General features: G+C 32.5%; 1 protein-coding gene across 1 annotated transcript; it reads left to right on the top strand.

The window, feature by feature from the left end:
- Positions 1 to 1,908: 1,908 nt before the first annotated feature.
- Positions 1,909 to 24,158, top strand: LOC123531895 (neurotrypsin-like). Its single transcript, XM_045313192.2, has 4 exons — positions 1,909 to 2,660; positions 17,896 to 18,070; positions 20,747 to 20,904; positions 21,794 to 24,158. Exons 1-4 carry the CDS (start codon positions 2,336 to 2,338, stop codon positions 22,183 to 22,185), a joined length of 1,050 nt encoding a protein of 349 aa, XP_045169127.2. The 5' UTR covers positions 1,909 to 2,335; the 3' UTR covers positions 22,186 to 24,158.
- Positions 24,159 to 24,474: the final 316 nt, after the last annotated feature.

The raw sequence follows: 24,474 nt of genomic DNA, 5'->3' as shown, positions 1-24,474 counted from the left end.
TGCAAATCACTAAATGTTATAATTTGATACGTTTTATTATTGCTCATTATTGCTACATTTTAATAAGAAATCCCTTCCTTCAATTTAGCTACATAACGGTTACAAACAATCACCCAGGAAGGTACATATTAAAATAGAAACACCCCGTAAAATGCCAACAAAATTATCTTGGAAACCGACGAAGAAGAAATGACTGTCTGACTAGCGGAAATTAAGCACAAACTGGAGAAAGAAACAGACAGTGTCTAAGATTAGTGACAACATTACATGGTGTACACATTTTTACTATGTGTCGTGTGTATATGTACGTTATGTTTTAAGTACGAATGAGAAAGTTTGATTGATTCATCTTTTGATAATTAATTTTCACATGCAATATACTTTTCTAATATGAGCTGTCTCAAGGGAAAAGGTGTTTAGAGTTAAAGTTTTGAAATTCAAGAAAGACATGTTTCATAAAGTTTGGCTTCTTGTGAATTTTAATACATTGTAATATGGTATAGAAATAATAATCATACAACCGGGCATATTAAATACAGACACATAACTAACTTATTAAACAGTTCTACCGATGACATGTTTATCACAGTGAAAACGATGAAGCGTTCTGTAGAGAATTACCACAGTGTATATATGTATGTTCCATTTGCAAAAACAATTTAAAATATTACTGCCGTAGTGTATAAATGTACACTATTTCTGACTACCACAGTGAAATTTTGTATTTCATGGAAAAAAGTTCAGAACAACCGTAGTGCCACAGTGAAAGTAACTGGTGAAAAGTCTACAAAACGCATCAGTGGCAGACCCGTGGTTTTCATACTTCTATAATGCCGGAGCTGCATAATGCATAATGCAGACGTAGTAAAATAGCTTTAAATACCGTAGCGTAGAAATGAGTAATTAATTAAGTTTTAAAAACTGAGTTCGGTAATTACCGCGACGAGCAACCATCAAAACTAATGGGTATTTTTGGAGAGTAATGATCCCTTAATTGTCTGAAAAGGATTTTCTTATCAACAAATTGCGATAACAATGATTTTAGAACATTATTGCGCACGAGACGTTTGGTTTTGTTTTTAAATTTTATGTAGACCTGTAATTTGTTGCGTAATATTATTTAGTATGTCATATGAATGATTTAACTTATTAGTTTAACTGATTTTATACCGTTTTGTTAATAACATAAATGAAAGTTTACACTTCAGATCAAATTCTGCAATAAATAAAAAGCAAATTCCCCCTAGATTCAAAGAAAAATCAAAAAAATCCGGTAGTCCTACGCTGTACGATGTCGGTAATCTGGACCCTCGTTTTTATGGTACGTTTTAGGCGTCTGCGGTAGTCAGTCGGTGTATGATAGCGGTAATAGCGACCCTCGTTTTTATGGTACGTATTACTCTGCTATGGTAGCCGAAAGGATATAGGGTGCGTTACGTTATTTAATGTGTGTCGTTCCACTAATACCTTTATTTAGTTCAGTATGTCAATCTTATTCAGGTTATTGAATAAATTCTTAATATTTACATTACATTTATTCGTGAAGATTTGTATGTAATAAAAAGGTTATTATCTTTGCATCGGGAAATATGCACTCGTTCTTTAGCGTTAGATTATTTCGCTCCTAAAGTCGCGCAATATTTCCCGATACAAAGCTAACAACCTATAAATATATTACGTTTTTCGTTGATTTAATCATTGTCCCTATTACTCTGCCATATTTTGACAGACTCATCTTGCAATTAATTCAATGGGGAAACTGTAATATCACTGTTCTGAAATATTTAACTCTACATATTTCAACCTACTTTAACTTGCATTCATACTCGCTTGCATTGACGTTCCGTAATATTACGTCTGTTTGCATATAAAACGTAAGTTATATAGTATTATGGCTGGTTCTCCGATATGATAGATTATTATTCATATGGCCTTAATTTGATGCATTTCCTTGAACCTCGCATTCAATGTTTCTTTTTTTTACTACGACAAACTCGATAAAATTTATGCTCAACGTGGGTTTTTATTGACCATTTAATCAATGCACCGTAACGTAACTTAAAACGTTATACCATTTGATAAGGTGACAGTGACTGATCTATTATCTAACACCTCCTTATACAAAAATAAATGTGAAAAAAATCTTCGCCGTGTAATGATGATAAAATATGATGAATTATTTGTGTGCAACTTCTTTTTCAAGTTTATAAAGAACAAATTTCGTTTTTCGTTTCTAATTTGAATTTAACTAATTTACGCGTCTCGGGATTGTTTTTGGTTATTTACATAGTATATTGCACGAGTTATGGTTTAACTGAACAGGATTTCAGATGTTATGCATACACACATAGTGGATTTTATACGTATAGAACGAAAAATGAAATCTACATCAGCTCGAAAAGCGTTGACAATTATTTTACTAGTTGCTTTGTTGTTCGTTTTAATAGTTTTCTGTGTTGTTTATATTTGGAGCATTAAGTCTTCAGACACTCAAAAGACAGTACCCAAGGAAAAGTATAAAGATACAACTAACACGGATATTACCACGGAGCATATCCATTTGCATAATGACCATACAGAAGCACCAGTAACAAAGTCTACGACAGAACAGTTAACAACAACGACGGCAACGACGACAATGACGACAACGACTGAATCAGGTATTTATATAATTTTGTACGCAATTTGGATGAAGTCTTAAACTAATTGTTAAAAAATTACTGTTGATAGGAGAAATCTGATTACTTTATTTATAAAGTCATATGCAAAGGATAAAACATGCTATAGATTTTTACAAAAAAACAACAACAAATAAAACGTGTATTTCAAAAGATTTTCAGACGCAATACTCGTTTCAAAGCACTTTTTTTTTGTAATTGTATGGAAACATTGAAAACAAATCATAGTTACGTATAATAAGCAGGTGATATAATTGTACACCTCATTTGCTTTAACCTTTTAAATGTCATAAAAGAAAATACGTGATGGTACCCGTATTGATGAGGATTCATGGCTATGTCTTAATTGGTTTTGTTTTTAAATTACAACTTCGTCAGCTCTTTAACCATAATCATTTAGATAACAGACGCTCTTCAGAGAATTTGTTCGAAATACACTCATTAAAAAATAATGAAGCGTAGAACATGTTCATTGATGTCATAATTTGTAAACTGTTTCTGAACCGTAACGCTCCAGCAAGCAGCACTTTAGAGGCGTGTTACAGGCTTTTTACATAGTTTCGCAATGTACTACAAAGATTTGTTTTCACAAGAAAGTTCTACATTTGAATTAAAATTGCGAAGTGAAAGTCGCTGCATACGCTGATCCGTTTCTCATGAACTCCACGGCAGCATTAACATTTGTTTCTAGTACTATCTACATAATACACTGACAGTATGATTCGTGAAACAAGTTGATTCTTAAACACTGTTAACATGCGCAAGATTTGCACGCTGCGCAAAGCCTACGGCATATTTTAGGCACATAGTGGGATATGGTGATGCCCATAATTATGTGCTCATACGCAAATTTTACGATGGTGTTCATACTGTGAACCAACAATAAAAATACACCCTACTGAAATTGGATAAACATTTCTTTTTCGATTTGTTCATGCATTGAGTTTAAAAAGAACTTTACAAACTTTAAGAACAACGTAAGTTTACCACAAAACATGTAACATGTGTTCTGTTTTTGTGTAATAATTTTGAAGTCAAGCTTCACATGTAAGACACATTATGCTGACAATGTTAATTTAAAGATTATTGTTGACTAATGAATAATACATAGTCGATCCATCATTAATAAATTCCGTAAATCAAAAGACGCGAGTCTATTTATTTGCACTAAAAAGCTCTACAGCATGTGACCCAAATCCTGATATATATTTTTTTTCGCCAATGCAAATAATATGGGTGTAAATTTTACATCCAGCTGTAAATTTGTCGTCATATAGAAAGCACCCTGGTCATTAACCACCGACTGGACGTCGGCGGCAATATTCGATAATCTCTAGAACTCTGTCTATGTTGATTGAATCTGCACACAGGGAATATGTAAAACACAAATCGTATTGCAAAATACAGTTCTTTTCAATATAAATAAACAATAATTTAACGTTTTCATATGAAACACTATATAACGTTAGTTAAGGCCAAAGTAATACAAAGCTTTGGTTTCCCGGCTTGCACTAGTTGCTATGTCATCCATATTTTCCACAACAAGACATTTTTTAAAATTCTTTTTGAGTATCAGACATACCCATACATACATTGTATCATACATCAGACTATAGAACATAACAATGACTAAAGATATTATTTAAACTTTTAAACGTTTCTACTACCATCTGTATATTTTCTGCATCAATAAAAACCATGATCGGAATGTTCATTTAAACCCCGGCTACGGATTTCGTCAATATAACAATGTATAATGAACAATTTTAAGTGATTTGAAAACTGTTTATTTGGAGAAGCCTTCAAAATTATGTAATTGTTTCGAAATTAAGAAACAACTATTTATGTGGAAACGCATCAAATTTATGTACTTGTTTTGAAATTTAGAATTCACAGTCCGTTTATATTTATGTGCGTTCATCTGGAATGTAATATTAAAAGAAATTTCGCATAAAACTTTCGTGAAGAATGATATAGCAGGATTTTAACTCTTAAGTTTTCGTCATGCATTAAAACAGACATGTAATATAGCAGAAGATCAGCTCATTAAAAAGCAGTCTCGCCACGCACTAAAACAGTATTGATGTATAAAAGAACTTTAGTTTTAAAGTTTTCTTCAAGCAGTAAAACAAATACGTAATATAACAGAAGTTTAACTCTAAAACTCTCTCATCACGCATTAAAACAGTAATGCAATATAGCAGAACATTAGCTCTTAGGTTTTCGTCAAGCAATAAAACAAACACGTAATATAACAAAAGTTTAACTCTAAAGCTCTCTCATCACGCACTAAAACAATAATGTAATATAGCAGAACATTAGCTCTTAGGTTTTCGTCAAGCAATAGAGAACAAACACGTAATATAACAGAAGTTTAACTCCTGACCAAAGCTCTCTCATCACGCATTAAAACAGTAATGTAATACAACAGAACATTAGCTCTCAGGTTTTTGTCAAGCAATAAAACAAACACGTAATATAACAGAAGTTTAACTCTAAAACTCTCTCATCACGCATTAAAACAGTAATGTAATATAGCAGAACATTAGCTCTTAGGCTTTCGTCAAGCAATAAAACAAACACGTAATATAACAAAAGTTTAACTCTAAAGCTCTCTCATCAGGCATTAAAACAGTAATGTAATATAGCAGAACATTAGCTCTTAGCTTTTCGTCAAGCAATAGAGAACAAACACGTAATATAACAGAAGTTTAACTCTAAAGCTCTCTCATCACGCATTAAAACAGTAATGTAATATAACAGAACATTAGCTCTCAGGTTTCCGTCAAGAAATAAAACAAACACGTAATATAACAGAAGTTTAACTCTAAAGCTCTCTCATCACGAACTAAAACAGTAATGTAATATAACAGAACATTAGCTCTTAGGTTTTCGTCAAGCAATAAAACAAACACGTAATATAACAGAAGTTTAACTCTAAAGCTCTCTCATCACGCATTAAAACAGTAATGCAATATAGCAGAACATTAGCTCTTAGATTTTCGTCAAGCAATAAAACAAACACGTAATATAACAGAAGTTTAACTCTAAAGCTCTCTCATCACGCATTAAAACAGTAATGCAATATAGCAGAACATTAGCTCTTAGGTTTTCGTCAAGCAATAAAACAAACACGTAATATAACAGAAGTTTAACTCTAAAGCTCTCTCATCACGCATTAAAACAGTTATGTAATATAATAGAACATAAGCTCACAGGTTTTCGTCAAGCAATAAAACAAACACGTAATATAACAGAAGTTTAACTCTAAAGCTCTCTCATCACGCATTAAAACAGTAATGCAATATAGCAGAACATTAGCTCTTAGGTTTTCGTCAAGCAATAAAACAAACACGTAATATAACAGAAGTTAAACTCTAAAGCTCTCTCATCACGCATTAAAACAGTAATGCAATATAGCAGGACATAAGCTCTTAGGTTTTCGTCAAGCAATAAAACAAATACGTAAAATAACATAAGTTTAACTCTAAAGCTCTCTCATCACGCATTAAAACAGTAATGCAATATAGCAGAACATTAGCTCTTAGGTTTTCGCCAAGCAATAAAACAAACACGTAATATAACAGAAGTTTAACTCTAAAGCTCTCTCATCACGCGTTAAAACAGTAATGTAATATAGCAGAACATTAGCTCTTAGGTTTTCGTCAAGCAATAAAACAAACACGTAATATAACAGAAGTTTAACTCTAAAGCTCTCTCATCACGCGTTAAAACAGTAATGTAATACAACAGAACATTAGCTCTTAGATTTTCGTCAAGCAATAAAACAAACACGTAATATAACAGAAGTTTAACTCTAAAGCTCTCTCATCACGCATTAAAACAGTAATGTAATACAACAGAACATTAGCTCTCAGGTTTTCGTCAAGCAATAAAACAAACACGTAATATAACAGAAGTTTAACTCTAAAGCTCTCTCATCACGAACTAAAACAGTAATGTAATACAACAGAACATTAGCTCTTAGGTTTTCGTCAAGCAATAAAACAAACACGTAATATAACAGAAGTTTAACTCTAAAGCTCTCTCATCACGCATTAAAGCAGTAATACAATATAGCAGAACATTAGCTCTTAGGTTTTCGTCAAACAAAAAAAAAAAACACGTAATATAACAGAAGTTTAAAATCTAAAGCCTCTCATCACGCATTAAAAACAGTAATGCAATATAGCAGAACATTAGCTCTTAGGTTTTCGTCAAGCAATAAAACAAACACGTAATATAACAGAAGTTTAACTCTAAAGCTCTCTCATCACGCATTAAAACAGTAATGCAATATAGCAGAACATTAGCTCTTTGATTTTCGTCAAGCAATAAAACAAACACGTAATATAACAGAAGTTTAACTCTAAAGCTCTCTCATCACGCATTAAAACAGTAATGTAATACAACAGAACATTAGCTGTCAGGTTTTCGTCAAGCAATAAAACAAACACGTAATATAACAGAAGTTTAACTCTAAAGCTCTCTCATCAGCATTAAACAGTAATGTAATAACAACAGAACATTAGCTGTCAGGTTTTCGTCAAGCAATAAAACAAACACGTAATATAACAGAAGTTTAACTCTAAAGCTCTCTCATCACGCATTAAAACAGTAATGCAATATAGCAGAACATAGCTCTTAGGTTTTCGTCAAGCATAAAACAAACCCCGTAATATAACAGAAGTTTTAACTCTAAAGCTCTCTCATACACGCATTAAAACAGTAAAGCAATATAGCAGAACATTAGCTCTTAGATTTCGTCAAACAATAAAACAAATACGTAATATAAACAGAAGTTAACTCTAAAGCTCTCTCATCACGCAATTAAATCAGTAATGTAATATAATAGAACATTAGCTCACAGGTTTCGTCAAGCAATAAAACAAACACGTAATATAACAGAAGTTTAACTCTAAAGCTCTCTCATCACGCATTAAAACAGTAATGCAATATAGCAGAACATTAGCTCTTAAGTTTTCGTCAAGCAATAAAACAAACACGTAATATAACAGAAGTTAAACTCTAAAGCTCTCTCATCACGCATTAAAACAGTAATGCAATATAGCAGAATATAAGCTCTTAGGTTTTCGTCAAGCAATAAAACAAATACGTAAAATAACATAACTTTAACTCTAAAGCTCTCTCATCACGCATTAAAACAGTAATGCAATAAAGCAGAACATTAACTCTTAGGTTTTCGTCAAGCAATAAAACAAATACGTAAAATAACAGAAGTTTAACTCTAAAGCTCTCTCATCACGCATTAAAACAGTAATGCAATATAGCAGAACATTAGCTCTTAGGTTTTCGTCAAGCAATAAAACAAATACGTAAAATAACATAAATTTAACTCTAAAGCTCTCTCATCACGCACTAAAACAATATAGCAGAACATTAGCTCTTAGATTTTCGTCAAGCAGTAAAACAAACGCGTAATATAACAGAAATTTAACTCTAAAGCTCCCTCATCACGCATTAAAACAGTAATGTAATATAATAGAACATTAACTCTCAGGTTTTCGATCAAGCAATAAAACAAATACGTAAAATAGCATAAGTTTAACTCTAAAGCTCTCTCATCACGCAATAAAACAGTAATGCAATATAGCAGAACATTAGCTCTTAGGTTTTCGTCAAGCAATAAAACAAACACGTAATATAACAGAAGTTTAACTCTAAAGCTCTCTCATCACGCGTTAAAACAGTAATGTAATACAACAGAACATTAGCTTTTAGATTTTCGTCAAGCAATAAAACAAACACGTAATATAACAGAAGTTTAACTCTAAAGCTCTCTCCTCACGCATTAAAACAGTAATGTAATACAACAGAACATTAGCTGTCAGGTTTTCGTCAAGCAATAAAACAAACACGTAATATAACAGAAGTTTAACTCTAAAGCTCTCTCATCACGAACTAAAACAGTAATGTAATATAACAGAACATTAGCTCTTAGGTTTTCGTCAAGCAATAAAACAAACACGTAATATAACAGAAGTTTAACTCTAAAGCTCTCTCATCACGCATTAAAACAGTAATGCAATATAGCAGAACATTAGCTCTTAGGTTTTCGTCAAGCAATAAAACAAACACGTAATATAACAGAAGTTGAACTCTAAAGCTCTCTCATCACGCATTAAAACAGTAATACAATATAGCAGAACATTAGCTCTTAGGTTTTCGTCAAGCAATAAAAAAAAACACGTAATATAACAGAAGTTTAACTCTAAAGCTCTCTCATCACGCATTAAAACAGTAATGCAATATAGCAGAACATTAGCTCTTAGATTTTCGTCAAGCAATAAAACAAACACGTAATATAAAAGAAGTTTAACTCTAAAGCTCTCTCATCACGCATTAAAACAATAATGTAATACAACAGAACATTAGCTGTCAGGTTTTCGTCAAGCAATAAAACAAACACGTAATATAACAGAAGTTTAACTCTAAAGCTCTCTCATCACGCATTAAAACAGTAATGCAATATAGCAGAACATTAGCTCTTAGATTTTCGTCAAGCAATAAAACAAACACGTAATATAACAGAAGTTAACTCTAAAGCTCTCTCATCACGCATTAAAACAGTAATGCAATATAGCAGAACATTAGCTCTTAGATTTTCGTCAAGCAATAAAACAAATACGTAATATAACAGAAGTTAACTCTAAAGCTCTCTCATCACGCATTAAATCAGTAATGTAATATAATAGAACATTAGCTCACAGGTTTTCGTCAAGCAATAAAACAAACACGTAATATAACAGAAGTTTAACTCTAAAGCTCTCTCATCACGCATTAAAACAGTAATGCAATATAACAGAACATTAGCTCTTAGGTTTTCGTCAAGCAATAAAACAAACACGTAATATAACAGAAGTTTAACTCTAAAGCTCTCTCATCACGCATTAAAACAGTAATGCAATATAGCAGAACATTAGCTCTTAAGTTTTCGTCAAGCAATAAAACAAACACGTAATATAACAGAAGTTAAACTCTAAAGCTCTCTCATCACGCATTAAAACAGTAATGCAATATAGCAGAACATAAGCTCTTAGGTTTTCGTCAAGCAATAAAACAAATACGTAAAATAACATAACTTTAACTCTAAAGCTCTCTCATCACGCATTAAAACAGTAATGCAATAAAGCAGAACATTAGCTCTTAGGTTTTCGTCAAGCAATAAAACAAATACGTAAAATAACAGAAGTTTAACTCTAAAGCTCTCTCATCACGCATTAAAACAGTAATGCAATATAGCAGAACATTAGCTCTTAGGTTTTCGTCAAGCAATAAAACAAATACGTAAAATAACATAAATTTAACTCTAAAGCTCTCTCATCACGCACTAAAACAATATAGCAGAACATTAGCTCTTAGATTTTCGTCAAGCAGTAAAACAAACGCGTAATATAACAGAAATTTAACTCTAAAGCTCCCTCATCACGCATTAAAACAGTAATGTAATATAATAGAACATTAACTCTCAGGTTTTCGTCAAGCAATAAAACAAATACGTAAAATAGCATAAGTTTAACTCTAAAGCTCTCTCATCACGCATTAAAACAGTAATGCAATATAGCAGAACATTAGCTCTTAGGTTTCGTGAAGCAATAAAACAACACGTAATTTTAACAGAAGTTTAACTCTAAAGCTCTCTCATCACGCGTTAAAACAGTAATGTAATACAACAGAACATTAGCTCTTAGATTTTCGTCAAGCAATAAAACAAACACGTAATATAACAGAAGTTTAACTCTAAAGCTCTCTCATCACGCATTAAAACAGTAATGTAATACAACAGAACATTAGCTGTCAGGTTTTCGTCAAGCAATAAAACAAACACGTAATATAACAGAAGTTTAACTCTAAAGCTCTCTCATCACGAACTAAAACAGTAATGTAATATAACAGAACATTAGCTCTTAGGTTTTCGTCAAGCAATAAAACAAACACATAATATAACAGAAGTTTAACTCTAAAGCTCTCTCCTCACGCATTAAAACAGTAATGCAATATAGCAGAACATTAGCTCTTAGGTTTTCGTCAAGCAATAAAACAATCACGTAATATAACAGAAGTTGAACTCTAAAGCTCTCTCATCACGCATTAAAACAGTAATGCAATATAGCAGAACATTAGCTCTTAGGTTTTCGTCAAGCAATAAAACAAACACGTAAAATAACAGAAGTTTAACTCTAAAGCTCTCTCATCACGCAATTAAAACAGTAATGCAATATAGCAGAACATTAGCTCTTAGATTTTCGTCAAGCAATAAAACAAACACGTAATATAAAAAGTTTAACTCTAAAGCTCTCTCATCACGCATTAAAACAGTAATGCAATATAGCAGAACATTAGCTCTTAGGTTTCGTCAAGCAATAAAACAAACACGTAATATAACAGAAGTTTAACTCTAAAGCTCTCTCATCACGTATTAAAACAGTAATGCAAAATAAGCAGAACATTAGCTCTTAGGTTTTCGTCAAGCAATAAAACAAACACGTAATATAACAGAAGTTTAACTCTAAAGCTCTCTCATCACGCATTAAAACAGTAATGCAATATAGCAGAATATTAGCTCTTAGATTTTCGTCAAGCAATAAAACAAACACGTAATATAACAGAAGTTAACTCTAAAGCTCTCTCATCAAGCATTAAATCAGTAATGTAATATAATAGAACATTAGCTCACAGGTTTTCGTCAAGCAATAAAACAAACACGTAAAATAACAGAAATTTAACTCTAAAGCTCTCTCATCACGCATTAAAACAGTAATGCAATATAACAGAACATTAGCTCTTAGGTTTTCGTCAAGCAATAAAACAAACACGTAATAACAGAAGTTTAACTCTAAAGCTCTTCATCACGCATTAAAACAGTAATGGGAATATAGCAGAACATTAGCTCTTAAGTTTTCGTCAAGCAATAAAACAAACACGTAAAAAACAGAAGTTAAACTCTAAAGCTCTCTCATCACGCATTAAAACAGTAATGCAATATAGCAGAACATAGGCTCTTAGGTTTTCGTCAAGCAATAAAACAAATACGTAAAATAACATAACTTTAACTCTAAAGCTCTCTCATCACGCATTAAAACATAATGCAATAAAGCAGAACATTAGCTCTTAGGTTTTCGTCAAGCAATAAAACAAATACGTAAAATAACAGAAGTTTAACTCTGAAGCTCTCTCATCACGCATTAAAACAGTAATGCAATATAGCAGAACATTAGCTCTTAGGTTTTCGTCAAGCAATAAAACAAATACGTAAAATAACATAAATTTAACTCTAAAGCTCTCTCATCACGCACTAAAACAATATAGCAGAACATTAGCTCTTAGATTTTCGTCAAGCAGTAAAACAAACGCGTAATATAACACAAGTTTAACTCTAAAGCTCCTTCATCACGCATTAAAACAGTAATGTAATATAATAGAACATTAACTCTCAGGTTTTCGTCAAGCAATAAAACAAATACGTAAAATAGCATAAGTTTAACTCTAAAGCTCTCTCATCACGCATTAAAACAGTAATGCAATATAGCAGAACATTAGCTCTTAGGTTTTCGTGAAGCAATAAAACAAACACGTAATATAACAGAAGTTTAACTCTAAAGCTCTCTCATCACGCGTTAAAACAGTAATGTAATACAACAGAACATTAGCTCTTAGATTTTCATCAAGCAATAAAACAAACACGTAATATAACAGAAGTTTAACTCTAAAGCTCTCTCATCACGCATTAAAACAGTAATGTAATACAACAGAACATTAGCTATCAGGTTTTCGTCAAGCAATAAAACAAACACGTAATATAACAGAAGTTTAATTCTAAAGCTCTCTCATCACGAACTAAAACAGTAATGTAATATAACAGAACATTAGCTCTTAGGTTTTCGTCAAGCAATAAAACAAACACGTAATATAACAGAAGTTTAACTCTAAAGCTCTCTCATCACGCATTAAAACAGTAATGCAATATAGCAGAACATTAGCTCTTAGGTTTTCGTCAAGCAATAAAACAATCACGTAATATAACAGAAGTTGAACTTCAAAGCTCTCTCATCACGCATTAAAACAGTAATGCAATATAGCAGAACATTAGCTCTTAGGTTTTCGTCAAGCAAAAAACAAACACGTAATATAACAGAAGTTTAACTCTAAAGCTCTCTCATCACGCATTAAACAGTAATGCAACATAGCAGAACATTAGCTCTTAGATTTTCGTCAAGCAATAAAACAAACACGTAATATAAAAGAAGTTTAACTCTAAAGCTCTCTCATCACGCATTAAACAGTAATGTATACAACAGAACATTAGCTGTCAGGTTTTCGTCAAGCAATAAAACAAACACGTAATATAACAGAAGTTTAACTCTAAAGCTCTCTCATCACGCATTAAAACAGTAATGCAATATAGCAGAACATTAGCTCTTAGGTTTTCGTCAAGCAATAAAACAAACACGTAATATAACAGAAGTTTAACTCTAAAGCTCTCTCATCACGCATTAAAACAGTAATGCAATATAGCAGAACATTAGCTCTTAGATTTTCGTCAAGGAATAAAACAAACACGTAATATAACAGAAGTTAACTCTAAAGCTCTCTCATCACGCATTAAATCAGTAATGTAATATAATAGATCATTAGCTCACAGGTTTTCGTCAAGCAATAAAACAAACACGTAATATAACAGAAGTTTAACTCTAAAGCTCTCTCATCACGCATTAAAACAGTAATGCAATATAACAGAACATTAGCTCTTAGGTTTTCGTCAAGCAATAAAACAAACACGTAATATAACAGAAGTTTAACTCTAAAGCTCTCTCATCACGCATTAAAACAGTAATGCAATATAGCAGAACATTAGCTCTTAAGTTTACGTCAAGCAATAAAACAAACACGTAATATAACAGAAGTTAAACTCTAAAGCTCTCTCATCACGCATTAAAACAGTAATGCAATATAGCAGAACATAAGCTCTTAGGTTTTCGTCAAGCAATAAAACAAATACGTAAAATAACATAACTTTAACTCTAAAGCTCTCTCATCACGCATTAAAACAGTAATGCAATAAAGCAGAACATTAGCTCTTACGTTTTCGTCAAGCAATAAAACAAATACGTAAAATAACAGAAGTTTAACTCTAAAGCTCTCTCATCACGCATTAAAACAGTAATGCAATATAGCAGAACATTAGCTCTTAGGTTTTCGTCAAGCAATAAAACAAATACGTAAAATAACATAAATTTAACTCTAAAGCTCTCTCATCACGCACTAAAACAATATAGCAGAACATTAGCTCTTAGATTTTCGTCAAGCAGTAAAACAAACGCGTAATATAACAGAAGTTTAACTCTAAAGCTCCCTCATCACGCATTAAAACAGTAATGTAATATAATAGAACATTAACTCTCAGGTTTTCGTCAAGCAATAAAACAAATACGTAAAATAGCATAAGTTTAACTCTAAAGCTCTCTCATCACGCATTAAAACAATATAACAGAACATTAGCTCTTAGATTTTCGTGAAGCAATAAAACAAACACGTAATATAACAGAAGTTTAACTCTAAAGCTCTCTCATCACGCATTAAAACAGTAAAGTAATATAATAGATCATTAGCTCTCAGGTTTTCGTCAAGCAATAAAACAAACACGTAATATAACAGAAGTTAACTCTAAAGCTCTCTCATCACGCATTAAAACAGTCATGCAATATAGCAGAACATTAGCTCTTAGGTTTTCGTCAAGCAATAAAACAAACACGTAATATAACAGAAGTTTAACTCTAAAGCTCTCTCATCACGCATTAAAACAGTAATGTAATATAGCAGAACATTAGCTCTCAGGTTTTCCTCAAGCAATAAAACAAACACGTAATATAACAGAAGTTTAACTCTAAAGCCCCTCATCACGCATTAAAACAGTAATGCAATATAGCAGAACATTAGCTTTTAGGTTTCGTCAAGCAATAAAACAAACACGTAATATAACAGAAGTTTAACTCTAACGCTCTTTCATCACGCATTAAAACAGTAATGTAATATAGCAGAACATTAGCTCTTAGGTTTTCGTCAAGCAATAAAACAAACACGTAATATAACAGAAGTTTAACTCTAAAGCTCTCTCATCACGCACTAAAACAGTAATGTAATATAGCAGAACATTAGCTCTTAGGTTTTCGTCAAGCAATAAAACAAACACGTAATATAACAGAAGTTTAACTCTAAAGCTCTCTCATCACGCATTAAAACAGTAATGTAATATAGCAGAACATTATCTCTTAGGTTTTCGCCAAGCAATAAAAACAGAAACGTAATATAGCAGAACTGTAGCTCTAACGTTTTTGTCAGGCAATAAAACCAGAGAGGTAATATTGCAGAACTTGAGCTCTAAAGCTCTCTCATCACGCACTAAAACAGTAATGTAATATAGCAGAACATTAGCTCTTAGGTTTTCGTCAAGCAATAAAAACAGAAACGTAATATAGCAGAACTTTAGCTCTATCGTTTTCGTCAAGCATTAAAAACAGAAACGTAATATAGCAGAACCTTAGCTCTAACGTTTTCCTCAAGCAATAAAAACAGAAACTTAATATAGCATAACTTTAGCTCAAACGCTCTCTCGTCACGCACTAAAACAGCAATTAAATAAAGCAGGAGTTCAGCTCTACGTTATCAATTCAAATCATGCCATTCTGATAACAACAACATTTTGATGTGATCCCATACTGAACAAAATATTTTGACATGGGTTGTTTACATAAAACCTACATTTTGCATTTGAATAACTGCGTTTACAGGGTGCAGAAGCTAAATGAATGACAAAGCAGCCAACAAGGCATGTTGGCAACTAATGAATGTCACGCATAATTTTAAGTTTTTTTTTGAGGTTAGGGTTTTTATACATGATTGATGCATCATACACGTTTGAGATATTACTAATATCAAATAGTTTCAACCGAAAAATGATAATTATCTCCGTTTGTCTGTCCGTCATTCTCGTTTCATCAGACTTGCATTGCGTACAGCTGGACGTACCGGATAATGCCTTATTTAGTGATATATTAAAAGGTTGAAAAATATTTACCACACGTTAGTATATAAACTATTTCTGTTATAAAAGATTGAAAAGGGGTGTTATGATATCTAGCATGCAGTAAAAGCTGGTTTTATACGCAAACGTTTTAAAATAGATTACATTCCTACGAGGAATTTAGCTAATTTTCATTGGTTGTTATATGACTTTTCAATTCACAGTGATTGACAGCATGTCAACATAAAGATGTACAGAATATATCAATGTTGTTTTGTTAGTGTTGATATTAATTGAGGACAGGAACACAAGAAAACATTTAAAACATTGACATTTAATTAATTATTTTCAATCATCTTATGAAGATACTTGTTTTAATTTGTATGTTTTGGGAAAACAGGAACAGGAAATAAATAAAATGTTTGCTTCATTTCAACAACACACTCCTGTTTTATACCTCTCTTTAATACTTTGTATTCATGAATTATGACAGTAATTCTGTTGCCATTAACGCAGTGAATGAATTTACAGTTTAAAATGAAAAACATGGTTAAATGGCTATAAAAGTGGCTCAATACATGGCTTGACTTCCCTTTTGAAATGAATGTTTCTGTGATTTTATTTTCCTTGCTTATTTATTTTATTTAAGCCCCACTTTCAGGTATAAGTGTTAAGTATTAGTACGTTTTTTTTTGAAACCTATAGTAAAATGATAATATACATAGAAAGACGTCCTATTAGATACTGGTACACGCGTAATGATGATTTATCCAGACACATTTATTTTGGACTGTAAAAAACAAACGTGGGATTTTGATATACATAGCATATACCTATTAAACGTTGTAAAGCGTATTAAAACGTAGTTGAAACGTACTAAAAATAATAGGTAAGGGTAGATTTCTCGGAAGCACAGAGCACCAAAAACACAGCCCCAGAGCCACGCATTTACATAGTAGGCCCACAACAAAAAGAAACTGTAATTGAAAAATATTCAGGACGGGTTGCTTCAAACATCCAACAAGTACATATTGATATAAGCTAAATATTGATAAAAGGGAAGGAAATGGTAAGGGGCGAAATGGGGTCGGGGGTGGGGGAGGAATCCGAAGAGGAAAGTTGAACAAGGACGAATATACAAGGGAATGCCATGTTCAGTTGCACTACAACGTAAACCACAATAGCGCAAACACTTATGTACCAAAGATAAACACACAACGACGATCAACTGAATAACATAGAAAAACGAACAAGCAACACATAAGAAAACAGTACGGCACTGTTATAGACTCACAAGCTTTCAAACGCACCCACACAAGTAGGAAAAAAACAATCAAGTACCGTCTTGGGATTCGGCTGCCAAAACAAAGTTAAGGGGGAGTAGATGCAAAAAGTAGCATAAACGAGTTTAATCGTAGAAAAAAACAGCAAACCTTGGCAGAAACCAAGCAAAACGTACCAGTCTTAGTGAAAACGTGACAGTCAGCCGCTTTATCTAACGGTCAACCGGGCAATATTATGGTGTACCATTGTATTCGAAAGTCTGCATTTTTGAAGCATGCCAAACATCTTTTTTGTCAAATAAGATGTTTAGCATGCTTCAAAAAAGCCACTTTTCCATCCTCGGGTTGAGTAATATGTAATTCGCGGAGCGCGTTCAGCCAGAGAGTCGCGTTAATTAGGAAAGAATAATTTTAACGTCAGAGGTTATTTCTAAGGTCATGGAGTTTGATTGGCCAGCCTGTAATTACAACAGCTTTCTAGATCAGTTGCTCAGTCAAGTATGACTTACCAAATCAAAGTGTTCCTTCTCAGGTGGAAACTTACTATTAATCTTAGTTAATTATACTATCCCCTAGAACCGGGCAAATATTTGGCAGTCTTCAGTGGTGAGAAAAACACATCTGTTAATACCTCACAGTGTGTCTAGGGCATTAAAGCGTATGATCTCAACAAAGTTAAGAAGTTTACAGATCGCTCACTTCTGTGCGAGGAACTGTATATCACTTCCAAGATCCATGTTTTCTGTGATGTAAAATAGAATTTTAAGGACACAGATGTGTAACATGTATAGATGAAATAAACCACACGACACCAAATTTTTCAAAATATTTTTTACTAATTGTAGGAAGCGCCACAAGTTTTAATTTGAACCTCTGTTGATTGTCAATTTAGGTCCTGGATACAAAATAATGTTAAGCGGCCGTCGACAAGCGTCCAGTGGCAAGGTTCTGATTGAACATGAAGGTGAGACGAGTTTTGTTTGCAGTGATGACTTTGATAATGCGGATGCCAAAGTTGTCTGCCGAGAGCTTGGATACAAGAATGGTCGTTCATATAATCTTATGGAGTAAGTAAATATATTCCACTATAAAAGCATGTGATCACTATAATCTCCTATTAAATCCCCCTTGAAAACGACAGGCTATAATTCATAGTTCATACATTTTGTGTGTGAAATGAACTGTTGTTTCACAACAAAATCAGAACATTTTGCTTTGTGTTTCGTTCGTTACTTTCACATCGTTACTCCACGTATTCAATCATATTGCATTAAAGCAGGTGCATATCTAATAATATTTTCAAAAAAAAAAGATCACCATAGAAACATATATTAATATATAATTTATCAAAACTCGTAAAATGATAATAATTCATTTTGTTTGAAATTTTTGTGTTCACTTGTATTTTAAAGCAGCTCTTTTCCAGGTGTATTTCAAAGTATGGAACATTTTTAATAGACTGAAAAATGTTATTGTTTCTTGTAATGCTTTGATGTACAGTTATAGTTTTCGGATTAAAAGAATTGTACTAAAATGATATTATTTTCATAGCATAAATACAATACTGTAAATGAAAATTTAACCAGAAACTGCCATGCTTTATCTTAAGATTATCTTTTCCTTATTTCAGCAGTTCTAAAACATATTCTTTACATGAGAAAATACATTGTAAAGAATAGAAAAAGTATAAGCAGGTACTTAGAAGTGTTACAAAACTAACTTCTACTTTTACACGACTGTTTACAGAACTTTTTACGAGACTTTGCGAGGGTTTTTATATATATAAGAATTCCCAAAACAGATCGATTTACATGTTTATATTTTTCTCCACAAAGATTAACGTACTGAACTATTTTTCTCAAAATTTTAGAAAATTATATCCTAAATTTGGACATACGCCGCTTTAAATACTGTGCATGTATGTTATTAATGCGTAGTTAACAGTATTCATACATCTGTCTTGATTAACCCACTCATAACCTGCAGTTTGATATATTGCTGCAGCATGTAGCAGAATATAATATGTTTTTCTATTTACGAATATTAAACTAACGCAAGTTGTGATTTAATAATTTTAAAATCGAAAAACACTACCATATATTTGCAGGTTACCGCAGTCCTTGTGAATCTGAGGAAGTGAGTTCTGATGTTTTAATGCTGCCGATATCATAATTGATAAATGTCTAACTTTAACAACGCCTATATTTACATAATTAGATACAGTTATTAGCTTTTGTTCATATATCAAAATCAAGGACAGTTATTTAGATGTCGATTGTCACTGAGTTGCTGCTGTTTCAATTGAATGAATTTTACACGTATATGATCCTGACTAATGCTAAAGTCGCAAGCCCATGTAAATTTAAACTAATTTACAAGAGTATTAAGTGTACACATCAAAATGAGGAACTAGTTTTTTTTTGTAAATATATAAATGGCTCATTGTTGTAGTGTCGTGGGTTTTTCTTGATTCGTGGGCAACAATACTTATCTCAGGTTTTAGAAATAAATAAATGCAATGAATTTGTTTCTGGTAGAAAATGGTATAGTTGCAATAGAAAATCAGTGATGATAAGCAAACATCAGTGTTAACAAGTAACACAAAAAATCAAAGCAACTTTATTACTACCGAAAACTATTGAAACTATATACTGACACTGATTTTAGTAACGGGCAGCTGCTTTGGAAAAGTAATACAAGTATGCCATGAGTAACGAATACATTCTTTTCGACTAAACATAAAGAAGAAAATATAATTTTGTCTCTGAAACAGCAAGTCAGTACCGTAATAGTGTAATAGTTTCTGTAGTATGTTTTGATTTTGGAAATTATACATTTGGTTTCCTTAATTTGCTGTATCAATTATTTTGAAAAATAGCAAGTTTATATAATGTCACCGAAACTGATATGATAGTATCCTATTTTGTTGCTAAAACTAACTCGCCAATCAGAACCCACGACTGAAAGTAAACATAAGCCACAACATGGTCGATTCACTAAATTCACAATGATGAATTTCCCTTTTAAGTCGATACAGCAATACCAAAAGAACAACAACAGTGATTTAGGTAATATTAGTATAAAATCTAAATTGCGCATCAACTTTTCGTTTAACCCACGAATTTAGAAGGATATAGCATATAAAGAGATAGTAGTAACTGGTGTTTTTCACTAACCGATTAATTGCTGTTCCCCAAAAGCAGATAATTTAGTTGTATATGACCTCTTCCTTTCTGGTATTCACGGTTCTTACGGACAGTTCAACTAGTGGAAACTACTGAGTACCATTTTACAAAGAAAATGAAGTAGTGGTTCTAAGCCGCAATCCTTTGTGTTAAGAGGCTTGCCTGTATTGAGATCCTATGTTTTGTAGCGCTGAAAACAAGGCGTTACAACTAAATTATGTTCATTGTTTCTCATAACATAGGTTAAATAATCTGAAGTGGTCACCAAAACTGGGACAAAAATAAAAATAAGACTATGTAGGCGGTAGCTCGACTATCGCTGGGCTGTGGTCTCCATGCGATATTAATTTAAGTTGGCTTCGCAGTTATGTCACTGACGTTACCCACGTAGCAGAGATATCTAAATAAGTTCTTATTTGCGAATAGCATTTCTGAGACTATTTATCAATAGGATAGGATAAATGTGCAAGACACTCAATAGCATCTGTAGTTTTCATAAGTTAAGTAAATGTGCGTAACAGTCTTGTTCACTACTGTACTTCTAACTTTCGTTTTCAGATCTTTTCCGTATAATCGTTATACAGAAAATGAGCCAATATTGTCACATCTGAACTGTGTTGGAAACGAGGCTAAGATCAAGGACTGTGATGGTTTCCGGTTGGGAAACGTCACTTCCTGCACGTGGTTTGCTGCGGTCCTATGTTATACCGACAAGCGTAAGTTTTCTGATTAGATTTCTCAAGATCTTGGTTCAATATTTTTATGGACATATTAGTTCATTTATTTTGAACCGGTTTCTTTTACAAATGTAAGAAACTTTGTAAAGTATTCGAAAATTATTCAGAACTTTTTGACATTGACAAGACTTAGCCAAGCATGTGTAAACTGATGTTATTGCGCAAAAGGTTATTGCGCAAAAGGTAATACTAAATAAATGTTCAATTGACAATAATAGAGCAAGTATAAAAAATTCAACTTCAGTGTATAGTTTAGATAAGTATGCTTTATGCCTTTAAAATGCAAGTTGAAATAGACTATTTAAATCAAAATTAATTGCAACCATATTCAAATAGCTTTATCACTCATTTCGCAAAGTTCTTTTAAAATACTACATGTGAATAATAGTAAAACCGTTAGCAGTCTTGAAAAACATGCAACAGTGTAAACACTTTGAATGTTTTTAATGGCGTTATGTTTATAATATATTATCATTATTATCCGCACGCACATGATTAAGTTTACGAAGCAGTGTTCATGAAGAGATCCATACAATAAAACATCAAAATGAGAATTTGTTTAAAATCAAGAAGGGGTTCCTAATTTGTCAATATTAAGTCGTTTGGCCCTATGAAACTACTATATTTATGTTTTATTAAAATTTTCTCCACATTAAAAGACAAATGGGGGCTAAGTGGCCTTGTGAAACTTAACGAAGAAAATTTTCCTTGCGGGTTGATCGAGCTCAAAGAAAATGAAACCGGAATTCATTTTAATACATCTATTCAAATGTGTCATTTTCTGATGTGACATAATTATATGCGATAAATGAAAGCGTTTAAAAAATGCTTATCTATCATCAAAAATAAAAAAATAATATATTTTCAGCTTATGAGCTTCGCCTGGTGAACGGCATAATGCCTGATTCTGGTATGGTTGAGATGAAAGTGGGTGGAGAATGGGGAACATTATGTGCAATAAGAAATTTCGACGATGACGTTGCAGATATTTTGTGTCGAAGTATGAACTTTACGGGTGGATTGGCGTTAGATCGGGGAATGCTTGGAGAAGTCAGGACATCTAAAGTCTGGTTACCCTATATCTCATGCAGTGAAGGAGCAGAGATCAAACAGTCAATATTTGAGTGTAGTATTATTCTAAATACTGAAAACATTTTAGTTGATCGTATTGACCACAGAAACAATAGGTACATTAATGAGTATATGGCGTGTTTGAGTAAACCGAACTCTTATGTACCGGCCGTCCATTGTCTCATATAACTGGCTTTAAAGATTGATGTTTTGTAGGCGTGAAAACAACCACGAGAAAAGAAAATGGACATACGAGAAAAGTCGTGTCTACAGCATTCAAGTACTAACGTCTAACTCATGAAAGAAATTGCAAACTAGAACGGAAATGAAGAGGGTTGGTTTTGAAATTACCGCTATTACACACAGCAAATATGGGGTGAAATGTGTTATCTTTATTCGATCTAAAAGACTTGCAAATCAACTATATTCAGAAAAATACATTTGGTTGCAGTCATTGCTTCTAGACGCTCACATTTAAGTTTTGCTTCGCTTGCATGAACAGTTAACGAGATTCACCAAATGCTGTAGTGCTAGTGGTTTGCATCAGTAGTTGTCAGTCCTGGGAAATATTTTCAACAGTACTTCAGTTAAATACTAAGTAAATCATTGATGACAACAGGATCACAAGTAACTCTACACCGCTTGTATGTACTGTCTACGAAAATAAACTTTGTCCTATTTGCCATGTGTATTGCACAAAGCTCCATATCTATTATTTTAAACGATACCATTGTAGAATATGTAGTTTAAAAATTTACATATGCAAATTATGTATTGTATTCATCAAATTTAAACATCAATCATTTTTAATTACCTTTTGAATGTCATTTTTTCCATGACAAATTGATAGTTTGATTGTGCACTTTAGATGTTAAAAATCAAACATATGTTCTCTGCTATTACTGTAACAGTGATTCAATAAATGTTCACCACAAATACTATTCAGGTATTTGAACTTTAAAAGTTAATGGAATTGTCGCTTATTACATTACCAGGCTGGCAAGATGTAATGATTGATCATCAATAAATCAATATAATTCAATAAAATGATGCTGCGTAAAATTTCAGGTATTTTATTGATACAAAGACAGAATTCGATCAGCTTCCCTTCATAGGTCATTTAACCTGTTGAGCTGTAGATAAAGGCGCTGGCTTTACAAACAGAAAGCTTTAAATGTTTTCGATATGTAGTAACCAAAAAACATTAAAATCTAACATATACATTTCTGCATTTGAATTTTATTTTGCTTTGATATTAATGTACATGTTAGAGTAAAGCTGACGGCATTATATTTCCACTTGCCCTGAAATTCAGTGTTTCGTCGTCATGTATTATACCAATGCAAGGCAATGTATCTAATTTGAAATTCACACCATGCTGTATGATGAGTGCTTATGCATTCACTGCAAATACTCGGCATTACCTAAATGGAGACTAAAACTAGTATTTTAACACGATGGTCATTTTGAAAGTATTTTGCAAAGACATAGGTTGTAAGACAAGAACAATTATATAAATGTTTGGTTTTTTTGCGAAACTATGTACTAAAAAGATGGTTTTCTGTGGAGCAGTGATCAGTCATCAAATCTTCGCGTGAATAAATTGGTCAACAGAGATTCTAACACGACCAGCAAATAACCTACATACATGTAGAGCAAAATCTATCTCGGATTATTCTGCAATAACCCACGCGCGTGCAATGACGTCATCCGATCCAGGTGCGCAGCACGGTCGTAAAAAGTAGTTACCATTTTTTTTTAACACTGTTGATACTAGTATGTTGTGTTAGAATCGAAATAACAAGTTCCCAAGTGTGATTTATCGTAGAATAACCCGATTTTTTCGTTCTTATGCGAAACAATACATCACTCAGGCCTACGGCCTTGTGATATATTCTTACGCATAAGAACTCAAAACACGGGTTATTCTACGATAAACGACACTTAGGAACTTATTATTTTAAATATAGAACAGCCATCAGATTTATATACCGGTGCAGCAGTATGTTAATTTAAATAAAAATTATTCTTTGTCTGAAAAATACGAACATTAGCGTGCATGTGTAAATCAGAGAATAGTATTTATTATATGCTTTCCTGCGGTTTTGTTAGTCCACATGAATGATATTATCTTTGCAAATATGATAACTTAGATAACTGAGTGATATATGTCTTCATTTTCTTTATTATTCCACTGAAAATTATGCCGTTAATTTTATTTGAACCGCCAAAGTTACAACAACGCTACTAAGTGATAACATGCCGCTGTTTTGAAGACGCCCGCGTGTGTTAGGGAAATCATTCATTAGATGACGCCACAATTGTTCTATTTGGTAGACAGAGTGCAGTTTATAACAAGAAATAACTTTAAAAAAGATGGTCGGCGAATTGTAATAAGGAAAGAAGTTTATAAAATTTTCATCTAACATTCATCTTCCATCTAACATTTTTTAAATTGCAAAACTAAACACCGCACTG

This window comes from Mercenaria mercenaria, chromosome 11 (genome assembly GCF_021730395.1).
Source record: "Mercenaria mercenaria strain notata chromosome 11, MADL_Memer_1, whole genome shotgun sequence".
In the NCBI taxonomy this organism is placed as follows: domain Eukaryota; kingdom Metazoa; phylum Mollusca; class Bivalvia; order Venerida; family Veneridae; genus Mercenaria; species Mercenaria mercenaria.
The sequence above is the reverse complement of the archived record's forward strand: the minus strand, read 5'-3'. Positions and strand labels throughout refer to the sequence as shown.